The 16,495-nt window shown below is 45.3% G+C and overlaps 1 protein-coding gene across 1 annotated transcript in view; it reads right to left on the reverse strand.

Annotated features, from left to right (window-relative positions):
* FASN (fatty acid synthase) overlaps window positions 1-16,495 on the reverse strand; it is a 116,875-nt gene that overhangs the window by 69,794 nt on the left and 30,586 nt on the right. The window contains exons 12-16 of the mRNA XM_090059498.1: window positions 15,120-15,302; window positions 13,694-13,779; window positions 8,884-9,109; window positions 8,060-8,196; window positions 6,970-7,104 (exon numbers count right to left, since the gene is read on the reverse strand). Coding sequence (XP_089915624.1) covers window positions 6,970-7,104; window positions 8,060-8,196; window positions 8,884-9,109; window positions 13,694-13,779; window positions 15,120-15,302 — 767 coding nt within the window. The remainder of the gene's footprint in view (window positions 1-6,969; window positions 7,105-8,059; window positions 8,197-8,883; window positions 9,110-13,693; window positions 13,780-15,119; window positions 15,303-16,495) is intronic.

The raw sequence follows: 16,495 nt of genomic DNA on the forward strand, positions 1-16,495 counted from the left end.
TGCGAAGAATACTGAATTTTAATTTTTGTAGTACATATAATTTCCCTGGAAATGTTCTGAAAATGATGTTTCTGTGTTAAAAAATGTCTCAAATCAAACTGAAGCTTTTTCTCCCACAGTTGCATGTGTAAAGCTAATGCTGTTAACCAGAATACTGATCCCACAACAGGTATGGCCCAGAGATAACATTGCACCCTGCTTAGCCCCCATGACTTCACTGAAATTCTGCAAAGATGCAAGCAATGCTTTCAAGCAAAACTGCCATAAGAAACTTAGGTTTTCTGTTGTTGTAACACAGACTTTTTTCATTCCTTAGTTTTCTTTACATGTGCTCACTTGCCATTACTAAGGTACTACCTCTGTATACATTCCTTTAAACGCAGCAACTGCATACATTCAGTGCAACAAGTGTGCTCTTATCATCACTTAAGCTGTATTTATAAGAACCACCAAGGCACTTTCAAGAAATCATCCATGGAACAGCTTGAGAAACCATCATAACTGGAAGAAGAGAGCCAGGTGCTCCATGAAAGTATAAAGCACTCTAGAAATGCCTAACAACTCACATCTTAGCCCAGGGAGCCAGGGCATAATTTGTGAAACAGACCTCCGTAGTCAACTATTTCAAATGTCTTGGGCTTTAGAGGTTTTGCTTTATCCTGTGAGACAAGGGTCAAAAAAAGCTCAGAAAATTTATATGGTATGTGAGATCCAACAATACGTTATTAGGGCAGGAATAAGAAGGCTGCAGGCCTAGTCAGGGCAGACAGCTCCAGACAAATTGGAGCTATTGAGCTTTGCCACCTCTGTGGTCTCTTCCAAGATGGCAAGTGTTAACAAAAGCAAGTAGATTCCATCCCACTGCAGCCAACATAATTATGATGATGCTGGATTAGACCCATGCAAGGAATGTATCTGTTTGATTGAGATGGCCAAGCCAGGGAAGAATCAGAACTAAAAGTGAAATTCTGATCTAGAAAAGTAATTAGGTAATCATGTCTGAGAAGTTACACACTTCTTTTCTTTCAAGGACTCACTATCATGTTGGTGCACGTTATCAATCAAATCTTTTTCCTCCCCCCCAGTTGCTGAAATGACAAATGTAAGCTTGAATCAGAAAATCCTGTCAAGTTTTTGATTTTCCAGAAGATAACTTTGCATTTAAAAGTGAACTGTAACTTTGTTATTAATTTGTGATATATATTTAAAAAAATAAAGATAGTTATACAGAGGTTCATCATATATTAATCATTTACAACCTGAGTAGCTAAACAAGACATCACCAAGGCACCAATAATAGCGGTATATAAAAATCCAGTTGGTTCTAGGTCATATTCTGTTTTATCCCTACCTTGACTGCAGATACAGTTGAAAGACATCAGAAAAGGCTAGGGAAAAGTGAGGAAACAAGCAACAGGACAAATAAGAGAAGGAATTAAAAAAAAAAGAGTGAGGACAAAAGGGACAGAGATACAGGGAGCTGGGCAGAGCAGAGGAGACTGCGGCTCAGATAACTAACACACTATTTCAGAAGCTTCTTCCAGAAAGACATCTCGCCCCTCTGAGGAGGGCAAGTCTGTGCTGCCCCAGTATGAGGCTGGACAGCATTGGATTAGGACAAGCCATCCCCACACAGTCTGTGCTACCTCCTGAACCAAAAGTCACATAGTCCACTGATGTGGCACTTCTCATGCCACTTAAGCCTGCTGAGAGGCAGAGCCTATGACATGTCCACAGCGCTACACACAGCCAGCTATACAGATTCTGGTTCAGGAGGCAGCAGGTACAGAGCAAGTGCAGTGCGTCACAATACAGCACTGCCCGGCACCATATTGCTGTGGCACAGACATATCTGTTACATTTATCTTGGGCATGTTTATTGCTGTACACAGTTCTCTGCGTGGCAGCCAGTCCTGCCATGACAGCACTCCAAATGCCAGCTGTCAAGTGCACTTCACACTTCTGTTTCTATAACATTAGCCTCTTAGCAGTTAACAGTGCTCTGTGGAGCCAAAGTTTTCATATTTGTTCAATTTCTAGTTAGCATCCATCAGGTTTGAAATTATGTGGGGAGGCTGTAATGTAATTTTATGTGATAGGAAAAAATTACTTTTGCAATAAAGTTCTGCCCAGAATAAACAGATTGCTCCCACGACATATTGGTTAAATTAGTGCCTGCTGGCTCAAACTGACAGCATTTGTCTGATGGAACAGTGCTTTCTTAAGTAGCTGGCGTGGTTCAACATATCCTTCATATGATTTTTTTCTGGATTAAGCTTAAATAGAAGCTGAAGGCACAAATGAAAATACCAGCTAGAAGTTGCTTTCCTTGATTACCACTAAATAAGTGGCAGGTTCTTCTTCCATTTCTTTTTCAGGAAATTCTTTCTTAACTCAAATTTGCCAGCCAGGGTATGTACAGCATTACTACCACTGGAAGCTGTGCCTGGCTCTGGGTGCCTAGGAGCAGGATCCCAGGAGAGAGACCCACAGCAGTAAAAGGCAAGGGAAAGGAGGAAAACCCCCAAGACACAGACTGAGGTTATGGTGCTCAAGGGCCTCTAACTGAGTCCAGGAACACTGAGGTTCCAAGTACTTCATGTCCTTTATTACTGTTTCACCACTGAGTTTATTGAACTGTTTAAAGATCGGACTGATCTTGTAAAAAGTACTGTCCCAAGGTTCTTGGGCAAACCCGACCATTTGTCAGGTAGTAGAGGGCTTATTTTGATTATCATGCGTTTCCATTTTTGTTTATTCTTGGGAACATCTGCTTGGCGAGTGGACAGGGTAAAGTGGAGGGAGGAGCCCCGAAAAGGCGACTTACCGTCCCACAGGTGTAGCCCCAGAACCATCGGAAGCCGCCTGCTCAACTAATAACAACAAGATGTGGGAGGTGAGAACTGAAGGGTGATGCATAAACATGGATACCAGTGAAGCGCTAAGCATTGATACCAGGGGAGGCAGAAAATAGGATAGGCTTGATATATATCAACACTTGACCACTCCCGTGGATACTTGCAGATCCCAATGGCAGCAGAGGATTAAGCCAAAAATCGCTTCTGGGATGCCATGGGGCCTCTACAAATTCCACTGAATGCCTTTTGGGTTGCCTGGGGCAGCTGCTACATTTCAGAGATTAATTAATAAAGTCTTAGCCCCACACATGCAGTACGCATCAGCGCACATCCCTGACAACTGTCATATATACCAAAACGTGGGGACAAGATTGAAGGGCCTTGAAGGCCGTGCCAAGTGAATTAAGAGCTGCAGGGCTGATGGCCTCCCTGCACAAATGCACAACTGCAAAAAGAGAAGCTAAGCATTTAAGGATCTTGGTGGGACACGGGACTATTAGACCTCTTGCCGACAAGTTCCGAGTCATACGGGACTTGGTATCCCCAAAACAAAACAAAAAACTATGTGAGGTCTTTTTTAGGACTCGCTAATTATCATCAACAATTTGTGCCCCGCTTCACGGAGTTGGCAGCTCCTTTACCTGACGCCATCGAGGGGGGCATAAAGGGCACTATAAAATGGAATCCCACCATGAGTGAGGCCTTCATGAAAATAAAAAAGGCCCTTTGTCTTGATGTGTTAGTGTATACTCCTAACTTTGCAAAGCCGTTCACACTGCAGAGAGACGCTTCAGACACGCTATAGGAGCCATCCTGACAAAAGACCATGTGAGTCCAGGAACACTGAGGTTCCAAGTACTTTACGTTCTTTTTGTTTCACCATTGAACTTACTGAACTGTTTGAAGATCAGACCGATCTTGTATAAAGTACTGTCCCAAGGTCCTTGGGCAAGCCTGACCATTTGTCAGATAGTAGAGGACTTTGATTTTCATGCGTTTCCATTTTTGTTTATGCCAGAGAATGTTTTGAGCTGGTCAAAGTACCATCATCTTACATAAAAGAATTTCTGTCTCCTAAATCCCTGTAGTGAATGGTATGGCATCCATAATTAACATGAGAGTGTTTCTAATGCTAAACTGAACAGGAGGAGAATCGTACCAAAACAGGAAGAAGCGGGGGGGAGGGATAGTTTCATAGTTTCATAGTAGCTAGAGTCGGAAGGGACCTAGGTAGATCATCTAGTCCGACCCCCTGCCTTGGCAGGAAAGAGCACCGGGGTCAGATGACCCCGGCAAGGTGCTCATCTAACTTCCTTTTAAAAATCCCCAGGCTAGGAGCCTGCACCACTTCCCCTGGAAGCCGGTTCCAGGCCCTAGCCACCCTGACTGTGAAGTAGCACCTCCTAATATCTAATCTAAACCTACCCTCCGCCAGCTTGTGACCGTTATTCCTGGTCACTCCTGGCAGCACACGGGGGAACAGGGACTCCCCCAATACCTGCTGATCCCCCCTGACCAGTTTGTAGCAGGCCACAAGGTCCCCCCTTAACCTTCTCTTGTGGAGGCTAAACAGGTTCAGGTCCCGTAGCCTCTCCCCATAAGGCCTGCCCTGCTGACCCCTGATCATACGAGTGGCCCTCCTCTGGACTCTTTCCATATCGTCCACGTCCCTCTTGAAGTGCGGCACCCAGAACTGGACGCAGTACTCCAGCTGCGGCCTGACCAGTGCCGCATAGAGGGGGAGGATCACCTCCCTGGACCTGCTCGAGATGCATCTGTGGATGCATGACAGGGTACGGTTGGCCTTCTTGACTGCCTCCCCACACTGCTGGCCCATGTTCGTCGTGGAGTCAATGACAACTCCAAGATCCTTTTCCGTCTCCGTGCTGGCAAGAGGGGAGTTCCCCAACCTGTAAGTGTGGTGCCGGTTCTTCCTCCCCATGTGCAACACCTTGCACTTATCAGTGTTAAACCCCATCCTATTCTCATCTGCCCACCATTGCAACCTGTCAAGGTCAGCTTGTAGCCTATTGCACCCTTCTAGTGCACCCACATCCCCCCACATCTTAGTGTCATCAGCAAACTTGAACAGGGTGCTTTCTACCCCCTCATCCAAGTCACTGATGAAGATGTTGAACAGTGCGGGCCCGAGGACCGAGCCCTGCGGAACCCCACTGCCCACGTCCTTCCAGGTCGAGAAGAACCCATCCACTACCACCCTCTGGGTGCGGCCCTCCAACCAGTTAGCGACCCATTTGACTGTGTGGGCATCGACACCACAGTCTCCCAGCTTTTTGATGAGGACAGGGTGAGAGACAGTGTCGAAAGCCTTCCGGAAGTCCAGAAAGACTACATCCACAGCAACCCCTGCGTCTAATGATTTGGTGACCTGATCGTAAAAGGCCACCAGGTTGGTCTGACAAGACCTGCCACTGATGAACCCATGCTGGTTGCCCCTGAGCATGCATTCCCCCGCAAGGCCCTCCTGGATGTGTGCCAGGATAATTTTTTCAAAGAGCTTACCCGGGATTGAGGTAAGACTAACTGGCCTGTAATTTCCCGGGTCCTCTTTTTTTCCCTTTTTGAAGATAGGGACCACATTGGCCCTCTTCCAGTCCTCCGGCACCTCACCAGAGCACCACGAGTGCTCATAGAGCCGCGCCAGGGGTCCCGCAATGACCTCGGCCAGTTCCTGTAGAACCCTAGGGTGAAGATCGTCCGGACCAGCGGACTTGAACACGTCCAGCCTCTCCAGAAGTACCCTAACTAACTCCTCGCTAACCCCTGGCCCAGGCGTGTCTCTCCCGGGGCCCGAGGGGGGCCCAGCAGGGAGGTGGCTGAACTGGTCCCTACTTAGGAAGACAGAGGCAAAGAAATCGTTAAATATGTTAGCTTTGTCATCTGGCATGACGACTAAGTTGCCCATCGTGTCCTGCAGGAGCCCCACATTACCCGGGACCCTCTTTTTACCCCCTATGTATTTGAAGAAGGACTTTTTATTGTCCTTAATCCGGGAAGCTAGTCCTATCTCCATCTCTGCCTTGGCCTTCCTGACTGCCCCCCTACATCCTCGGGCGACTGTAGCATAGTCCTTCTTGGTGATGACCCCATCCCTCCATTGGGTGTATGCCTCCCTTTTAGCAAGGAGACATTCCCAGATGCTCCTAGTGAGCCATGGGGGTTTATGTGCCCTCCTGCTCCCTTTGACCCTTGTTGGGATTACCTCCCTTTGGGCATGGAGGATCGTCTCCTTAAGGAGCAACCACTCACCTTGGACACCTGGCTCCCTTCCCCTCTGGGTCCTCAGCGCTTCCCCAACGATCCTCCTTAGCTTGTTGAAGTCAGCCCTCCTAAAGTCTAGGGCTGTTGCCTTGCTGCAGCCCTTTGCCACCTTACGCTGGATGGTGAATTCCAGCAAGCGATGATCACTGTCTCCCAGGTGGCCCATCACCCGCAGCCCCCTCACCAGGTCATCATCCGTGGCCAGCACCAGATCCAACAAGGCGTCTCCCCTGGTGGGGCTGTGCACCTCCTGGGTTAGATGGAGGTCCTGCACTCTGGCTAAGAACCGACGTGAGCGGTCAGACTTGGCTGATTGCTCTTCCCAGCAGATGTCTGGGAAGTTCAGGTCCCCCATGATGACCACATCCTTAGCCCTCACTGCCTCTGTGAGCTGACCTAAGAATTCCTGGTTGAGCTCTTCTCCCTGGTTGGGAGGTCTATAGTAGACTCCCACCGTTAAGTCTCTGTCCCCTGGACTGCCTTTTACTCTAACCCAGAGCACCTCAGAGTGCCCCCCCTCTACCCTCTTGCTAATTGACGAGGAAGTATATTCCTCCTTGATGTAGAGTGCTACTCCTCCACCTTTCCTTCCTATCCTGTCCCTCCTGTATAGCCTATAGCCCTTGACATTCACCGCCCAGTCATGCGATGAGTCCCACCACGTTTCTGTGATCCCCACTATGTCAGGGCTGGTGACAGCTAGGAGGAGGGCGAGTTCCTCCTGCTTCTTCCCCATACTTCGAGCATTCGTGTAGAGGCATTTGAGGCCTCCAACGGTTGTGCCCACTGACCCCCTAGTCTCAGCAATGCCCCGTCCCCCATCACTTACCTGTTCCTCCCTTTTGACCATTGGTCTGGGCTCGCTGGCTGTTGCTGGGCCTGGTAGTTCATTGTCTCCTCCGCCCTCATCTTCCCCCTCCCCCGACGAGCCTAGTTTAAAGCCCGCCGAAGGAGGTTCACCAACCTGGAAGAGAACACACGCTTACCTTTAGGGGAAAGGTGGAGCCCATCCCATCCCAGGTGGAGCCCATCCCATCCCATCCCATAATATATATTTGCTTGGAACATGGCTTGGAATTGGAATAGAGCAGCTTAGTGAGCCTTGAACTAAGGGACTTGTGCAGTTGAACTGGGTTAATGATTCTACTGGAAATGCACAAGTCCAACAGAATCTACATCTTTCAGCCAAAAGTGTCCTGTTAGTTCTGAATACAAGAGCAGTAAAAAGTCAGCAACTGTAATTCAATATCAAAGGGAACAGGTCTGCTGATTATGCAAAAGATGTAGGTTGAAACACTTGGGCTACTGAAATCTGTGGGAATTCTGCCACTGACTTCAATGGAGCCAGGTTTTCATTCAGTCTGTTTTTCTGGCCATAACTTCAGCTGAATATTAGAAGTGTAATATTAGAAGTCTGACTTAACCTATTCCTTCTCCAGGTTGTCTCTTATTTCCCTGTTTGTATGTTTAAATGTACATACTATTATAAGTATTTGGATGACAGCACTTTAGAAATCTACAGGTCTGAGCGCTCATAGGTATGCTTATTGAGACATCATTCTAAGACTAATATAAACATACTAAATACATTTTCAAATGACCATACCTCTGGCAATTTAAAAGTAAAAGTCTTCAACTGAACATAGCCCTCATTTAGGACTACAAGGTTAATATACAAACATGGAAATGCATCAGTAACATTTCTTAGCTAAAATGCATTTCCTATCATGTTTAGTTAATTCTAAAACAGCCCAAAGTTCTCACAATATTCCCAAAAATGCCTCTGGACTGAGATTTAATAGGAAAAGTTGCAGTCCAAAAAGCTTCTGGGGAAAGCAATACATGACAGAAAATACGGACTACCACAATGGCTAGTTATTCTGGATAAAAGGCTAGATCTTTGGAGGATATATTATTACCTGTGTGGTAAGCTGGTACTGCAGATGCTCTAAGGCTGACAGTCGGCACTGTGCTGCTTTTGCTAGCTCTTTAGGATACAGACCACTGGAGACTGTGTGAACTGAGCCCTGCTCAGAGCTAATGCAATGCCAAAATCCTAAAAAGATGAGAAAACAAACAAGAAAGGAATTTTCTACACTGTAATTTGAATGGCTTTTCTAAACTATAAGTAGTTCCTTTTCTGGAGGTGCTTCTAGCAGCCATAAATGAACTACAGGACATGACAGCCTCTCACGGCACATAATATACACAGCTGTGTAGGAGCTAGGCTGGAAAGGTCTCTTCCTATTAGTGACCTGTTCCTCTGGACCTCTCCCAGAGCAATTGTTTCATGGAATTCAAATCTGCAATAAAATGTTCTCACATGATTTCTATTTTTGATCTCAAGCTTATTCCACAGTAAGTTTATTTTGCTTTCTTTTCCTCTTCCATGAGAAATAAGGGTTTGTTTCCAGAGATGAATTACCCCATTTATAAATTTAAATAAAAAGGCTTTTTGCGTTTTCCACACTGACACAAGGGTGTCCTTTACTGAAGACTTCTATATGCAAGAATTATTGCCCAACAGACTTTTACATCAAGTTTGATCCCACCACGCTCCACACTGGGGATAAACTTGCTCTTGACCATTAGCATCTTAGTCATGAACTCTCTGCCTCAGGGATAAGCCATTTATTAATATTTAATTTCCAGAGTAGAACTTGGCTCTCTTCAGCTGAGGGTGAATTCATTTCCAGGCTTTACCCTTATGTCAGAACCAGGATACTTTGTCGAACAAATTTACCTTCATATGATACTGCTGCAAGTTCTGCTCGGAGCCTATTTCCCATTTCAATAAGCTGATGCTTCTCTTGGCTCATACTAGAGATCTTTCTCACTGCTTCCTTCAGTTTACTCTGTATTACTTGTACAGAGCAACCAGGACCTTGTTGGGGCCCATCACCTGACCCCTTCCCAGAAAAATGTCTGAAAACTTCTATGTCTTCTCGAAGTCCCTTGATCATTGACCCCTATAAGAGAGAGAGAAACAAACACCATAAGGCATTCTTTCCACATGACAGAAATCAAGCAGCACAGATTAGACTTCAGTGAGAGCTACTCTTTTTGGTAGGCATGCCACACATTAGCCCTAAACTCTCTCCAAGTGCCACACCAATCCCCTTCCTCTGACTGATCTGCTGCTTTTCTTTCTGTTCCCTAGTCTGGGCTCCCTGTGCAATCTCAGGCAGCCTCTGTGTTTGGCATGTGGCAGAGACAGATCAAAGGAGGGACGGGCAGTCCAGCAGCAGGTAAGCCATGAAGCAGAAGTCAGAGCAGGACATCAACAGGAAGCATAGAACAGAGCAGAAAACAAAGCAGCAGATCAGGCAGAGGAAGGGGATTGGAGTGTAACTTGGGGACAGTGTGGGTCCAATTTATGGTGCGTCTGCCAAAAAGGTTGGCCCTCACTCCTCTGACATTGATGCCAAGCCTTCCAGTATTCTTAAACTACATTTCAACTGTAAAATACATCACTGTGCATCTGTAGCCACAGAAGTGCTGCTATTGTTAAAGCCAAATACAGACATTACACTTTTAGGAGTATAAGTGATCAGAAACCAGTCTATACCCTTAAGAGAAAAGAGGTTTGGTGCACATACACTGGCTAAAAAAAAATGGCAGAACCCAGTCTAAGATTTGCCCCCTCCCAACCAAAGGGCAAATATTGTTCTGTTCGCTACCAATCTAAACTATGCTGCTAACAAAAAACCATGTCACTTGGATCAGTTCTGCCTCAGGCTTTTCATAGTTTCATAGTTTCTAGGGTCGGAAGGGACTTGAGCAGATCATCTAGTCCAACCCCCTGCCGTGGCAGGAAAGAATACTGGGGTCAAATGACCCCAGCAAGATCTTCATCTAACCTCCTCTTAAACACCCCCAGGGTAGGGGCCAGCACCACTTCTCTTGGAAGCTGGTTCCAGACCCTAGCCGCCCTGACTGTGAAGTAGCGCCTCCTGATATCTAACCTAAATCTACCCTCTGCCAGCTTGTGACCATTATTCCTGGTCACTCCTGGCGGTGCTTGGGGAACCAGTGACTTCCCCAATGCCTGCTGATCCCCTCTGAGTAGTTTATAACAGGCCACAAGATCCCCCCTCAGCCTTCTCTTTTGGAGGCTGAACAGGTTCAGGTCCCACAGCCTGTCCTCATAGGGCCTGCTCTGTTGTCCCCTGATCATACGAGTGGCCCTCCTCTGGACCCTCTCCATGCTGTCGACATCCCTCTTGAAGTGCGGCGCCCAGAACTGGACACAGTACTCCAGCTGCGGCCTGACCGGTGCCGCATAGAGGGGGAGGATCACCTCCTTGGACCTGCTCGAGATGCATCTGTGGATGCACGACAAGGTGCGGATGGCCTTCCTTACTGCATCCCCACACTGCCGGCCCATGTTCATCTTGGTGTCAATGATGACCCCCAGATCCCTTTCCGCCTCTGTGCTGACAAGAGGGGAGTTCCCTAACCTGTAGGTATGGTGCTGGTTGTTCCTCCCGAGGTGCATCACCTTGCACTCGTCTGTGTTGAAACCCATCCTATTCTCGTCCGCTCATCCTTGTAACCTGTCTAGGTCTGATTGTAGCCTGTTGCATCCTTCCAATGTGCCCACGTCCCCCCACATCTTAGTGTCATCAGCAAATTTGAACAGGGTGCTTTTTACCCCCTCGTCCAAATCGCTGATGAAGATGTTGAACAGCGCGGGCCTGAGGACCGAGCCCTGCGGGACCCCACTGCCCACATCCTTCCAGGTTGAGAAGGACCCATCTACTACCACCCTCTGGGTGCGGCCCTCCAGCCAGTTGGCAACCCATGTGACTGTGTGGGTGTCTACACCACAGCCCCCCAGTTTCTTAATGAGAACAGGGTGAGAGACAGTGTCAAAAGCCTTCCGGAAGTCCAGGAAGATTATATCCACTGCTACCCCTGCGTCTAATGATCTGGTGATCTGACTGTAAAAGGCGACCAGGTTGGTCTGACAGGACCTGCCACTGATGAACCCGTGTTGGTTGCCCCTAAGCATGCAGTCTCCTGCTGGCCCCTCCTGGTTGTGTGCCAGCATAATTTTCTCGAACAGCTTGGCTAGGATCGAGGTGAGACTAACCGGCCTATAGTTTTCCGGGTCCTCCTTCCTGCCTTTTTTGAAGATGGGGACCACGTTGGCCCTCTTCCAGTCCTCTGGTACCTCACCAGAGCACCACGAGTGCTCATAAAGTTGTGCCAGGGGACTTGCAATGACCTCGGCCAGTTCCTTTAGAACTCTAGGGTGGAGATCATCCGGGCCGGCTGACTTGAATACGTCCAATCCCTCCAGAAGCTCCCTAACTAAATCCTCACTAACCCGTGGCCCAGGTGTGCCTGCCCTGGGGCCCGAGGGGGGCCCAGCAGCGAGGTGGCTGTTCTGGTCCCTACTGAATGTCTGTGCCTAGCCTACATGTGAAAAGAAAGCAATTGATGTGGGTCTGTGCAGAAAGCACATTTGCACCCTGTTCCTCTGCTTTGTAGATGCTGAATATTGATACTAAGAAGACAATGGCCTTAGACCAACACAGCTACAAGCTACACCCCCAGAATACTGATACTGTTCTTTGACACAAACTGAACTCCTTGAGTCAGAAACTTCATTACACAGTTTTCCTATATTACCAAGCATAAAATTTATGAAGCATTAACAATAGAAATGAGAAAGAGAAAGCAATCTTCTTGTTTTGTGGTGGAAACTTTGGAATTATGTGCATTGCTCAGAAGACACTTCTTGGATAGCTTCCATCTACCAGGCTAGTCCTGGGCAGGTCTGCAATATACCAGGGGAGGTAAACACACCAGAAATAGGCATATGAGTTTTATAGAATAAAACTTAACAAGTGATCCAATTTATAAACATCAAGCTGAGAGAAACTGCTGTTACTGCAGAGCCATATTCTTTGGATGGGGAGCTCTAAACAGGAACGAACACAGAAATATTCCTTGTGATTAGGCTGAACAGGCTCTGCTAATTCCAAATTACACAAAACAACCTTTTTTGATTGTAGATCATAAAATGTAATAATCAGTTCCGATGACATAATTGAGTTAACGATCTGTGCAATATACATCCCATTACCATTTGACAGCGTCACAGTGCCCTCTAGCAATAGTGCCCTCTAGTTCAATAGAAAGATACTGATGTCTTCCAAATGGTGTACACCACAATCACACCAGTCATTGCAAGTGCAAAATCGGTAAACTCCAGTAATCCAAACAACAATTATCCAAAACATTTAGTTATCTAAATGTAGGATCTGCCACCAATCTGTGGTGTGTAGTACAAGTGAGAACAACAGTGACCAGAAGTTTGTTTGTGTATTGTATATATTATATAATATAAATGTTCATTTAATATATGCTTCACTAGCTGAACCATTCGATTTTTACAAATGGGTTGTGGTCCCAATCAGTTCACATAACTGACTCTCTATAAGAATTTTTTGCAGTAAAATTTTTAAACATGATCTAACTTTGTTGTGTATCAGTTGCATTGCAAATATTTCATACACAGTAAGATGCCCTTTTGTGTTTCTAATATAATCTACATCAGCAGTCATTTAAAAACATGTTCTTCTTTAGGAAAGAAAAAATTAAGGATTTTTTTTCTTAATATCCTTAACACACATCAACCGAGAGTCCAAAAAGCCCATTCAAGCCCTGAAGAGTTAAAAGTGGACAAATGTGCATATTTAGGATTTGAGATATTTTTTAGTGTTCTGAAGATGAAATTATTAACTTGTCATAAAGTATGCTGAAAACACATTGATATATAAATTTACCCTATGCACCCATTTCAAAAAAAGAAACTTACATTATCTCCATTTATAGCTGTATTTGGTAAGCTAAAAATTGAGGAATTTAATGGAAGAAAACTTAAGCAAGAATCTAGACACCTATGCAAATCAGACATGAATTAAAAACTATAAAACTATGAAACTAAAGCAATATGGCTGAGGAAAAGAAAAAAGATGAATGCAGTTTTGAGTCGCGTACAAAAAGGCATTATACCTGATGGAACTTCCAGACAATGATCCCTCTCTCTACAAAATGTGCTAATAGCCTACATGCATCTGAAAAACAGGAAGGACCCGTGTGAGGGACAGAACGAGAGGCCAGCTAGGTTCAAGACGGGGAGGGCGGGGGGCATACAGGGCATGCCTAAACTACAAATGTACCGTGCAAGGGAGCAGCATGCTGAAACACACCATGATACTCTGCATTAATTCCTGAACTTCTGACAGCAATGCTAATTAATCCTCCTGCAATATGATGTGGACACAGCTATGCTGCTTGCAGTTCTGAAAAACATGCAAGTCTTTCTGAAGGTGGTATGTACTTACATGACACATCTGAGCATGCTGCTTCTTGCCCTGGTAAGCCTACAGTGCAGACAGGCCCAAAGCTGGCACAAAGCTGCTTCTGGCTCCCTTTCCATCCTGTACCGAGTACTGCTTAGCCAGATGGAGAAAAATAATATGAAAACTGTATGACATACCAATCATTACAGTTCTGGGTAGCATAAACATTTTTCATACCTTTTTTGCATGTGGTGTTGCCACGGAGCCCAGATGAGCTACTCTGGCTTCCAGCTTCTTCAAAGCAGCTCCAGTGAAAACATCATCTGTACACAATGGACATGGAAGTAAGAGCACATGAAGCAAAACCAACTGTAATTTTGTACACATTCTACAACACTGATCAAGCAATATTTATTTTGAGTATTCAAAGGCAATAATCTCAGAATCTGGTATCACTGAGAGAGACATACTTTTTGAATAAAAACAAGAGATATCACTTTGACTACAGAGTTAACGTGTACGTGCAGGAGAAAAACCTTCAGCTGTTATGGACAGAAGTACTGATAGTTAATAAAACACAGCATATGCTTCATGATTCATAACCATCCAACAAGCAATGACTTTGTGTAAATGTTATTAAGAATAAATATTCTTGGGCCACTGGCATATACATGCCAAAAGTAATTGTGATTGTAAATCAAAGTGATTAGGAGATGGACATTTTACAGTCAGTATGTCTCTGGAGAGAAATGACATGTTAGTCTGAAGTCAGGCAAACATCAGGATAGATATACACCTTACAGACTACCTATATCACAGATGCAGAAGCAAAAGCAGATCCAGGATTTTGCAAACAGAAATGCAGAAGTGACCAGGGCTGTAGGGGTGACTGCATTCCCCACTCCCAGCCTCCTTCCCCTCCCCATACCAGGGCAAGCAGACTGTGCCACAGAAGCAGCAGACGAGGACTTTCAAGTCCTTGAAACAGGTACAAATTCATTCCCCTGCCCCTCCCTGCTCAGAGGCATGTCTCCTCCCCTTCCCATCCTGCCCCCACCAACCACTGTTGCTGTCTCTCATGTCCCGGGGGGAGAGGTGCTGCAGAGCTGTGTGGGGGTAGCCTTATACTAGGACCGTGGTGGCAGGTAAACAGGTTCCCCACTCTCTGTGCTTACTCCCAGAACAGTAGGAAATAGCTGGGAGGACCAGGCGGGGAAGGGGAACCCATCCATCTGCCTCTGCCACTGTCCCAAGCTGAGGCTATCCCCCATGCAGGGCACCAGGGAGCACGCACAGCATAGACAGAATAGCATAGAAAGCCAGCAGGCAGCGAAGGGGGGAATGGGAGGGCAGGGAATATGCCTCTAAGTACAGGGGGGAAGGGACAGGGGCAATTCATACCCTCTTCATGCAAGTCCCCAACTACTGCTTCTGCTGCATGGTCAGAAAGGGGGTGCAGCTGTTCTACTGTACTACCTCTGGACCTACCCCTGGGATCCACCCCATAAGCTTTTGTAAGCAGTGGCTTACTTAAGAAATGTCAAGCTTACCAAAGTTTATGCATCTGCAACTTAGATGGTCTACAAGGTGCAAATCTACCCTGCCACCTCCTGGAGGGAAAATCTCTAATAAATGGTGATTAATGGTGAAACACTGTTCTTACCATTAGCTTCCCTAAAACTGTAGCTCTGCGTCTGAGTATGAACATTTCTGGTGTAACTGTATGGATCAGAGGAAGGTGCAAATGATTTTCTGGGAAACTCGGATACCTTTTCTAATTTCTCTTCCATCGCCCAGCATTTCTGCTTTAACTTTCTTATTTCCTCTTCTAGTGATTGAATGTAATCTACAAACATAAAAAAAATTATCTTAGAAAAATTCCTTGGAAAACTTGAAAAATGCATGTAAAGCACGTAAAGCATGGCTGACCAATTCATAAGAAGCTTCCTTTTATCCAGTTAACTGACACAAGTACTGGATGCTCCCCCTTGCCTGAGAGGGAAACAACTAAACTCCAGTGGCTCAAGCTTTATGTGCAGGAGTAGGGTGTCATCAAAAAGCTAGTGAAATGAGTAGGAATCTTTGCTTGAACTGGTTCATCATTTTGCTTCACTATCCATGTATAAAACTATTAGGTAAAATAAGAGCCTGTGTCTAGTAAATATACATACACACATTATTGGCCATTTGCCTGGAAACAGCACGGTTTAAACTACCTCTTAATAAGACCTCAATCAACTCTAAATGTTAGATCAGAAGGGAGAACCATTTTGGACAGGAAGCAGGGGCATGGAAGTCCCTTTGGTCAGTCTAGTTTTTGACAGATCCAAAAAAATGGTCCCTATATGAATAGGGAGCAATTCAGGAGAAACAAAAGTTTAACATTTTAATAATAAAAATCAACAGCAACAACGTGGCAGAGGCAAATGCACATTGCAGAAGCCCGGGTTTAGAAAACTGGCAAAAAGTATTTAAAAACATGTAGTTTGCAATGACCATTTGTGACAGATAGCTTTAAAAGGCTTGGAACTGGTCTCACGTTCACCAAAACCTTCAAAGGCCTTTTCATTTGGGTTGGTAATTCCTTATCAAATTACAGTTGTTTTCCCTTCCCACGTTTGCCAGTTCACAAGAGTCACAAGAATGCTCAGTAAAGAGAGAATCATATTTTTTACTTTTGAGTATACAGAAAAAGAAAGAATTTTGGCACAAACCTAAAAAAGAGATACACTTTTTGGTAGACAACAGGGCTGCAAAACTGCCAGTCAAAAGGTAAAATTTTAAGAAATGGAAATAACTGGAAAATATTAACTATAGGGGTTGCTATCATCTCCCTCTGTCACATGTAGATACACTCTTAGCCCACATGTTCTTCTCTGGATCTCCTTCTAGTGACACGTATCTTAAAAGATAATTTGAAAAGAAGAAAAAAACAAAAATATTTATTACATCATGGTTAAAGTGTTTCAGTAGAAAGAGTAATTTTAAATGATTATTTAAATGTTATTTAAATAATTTTCTTATAATCCATGTCATTTA

The sequence above is a fragment of the Crocodylus siamensis genome, chromosome 8 (assembly GCF_052110815.1).
Source record: "Crocodylus siamensis isolate JL-2025a chromosome 8, ASM5211081v1, whole genome shotgun sequence".
Classification (NCBI taxonomy): Eukaryota; Metazoa; Chordata; order Crocodylia; family Crocodylidae; genus Crocodylus; species Crocodylus siamensis.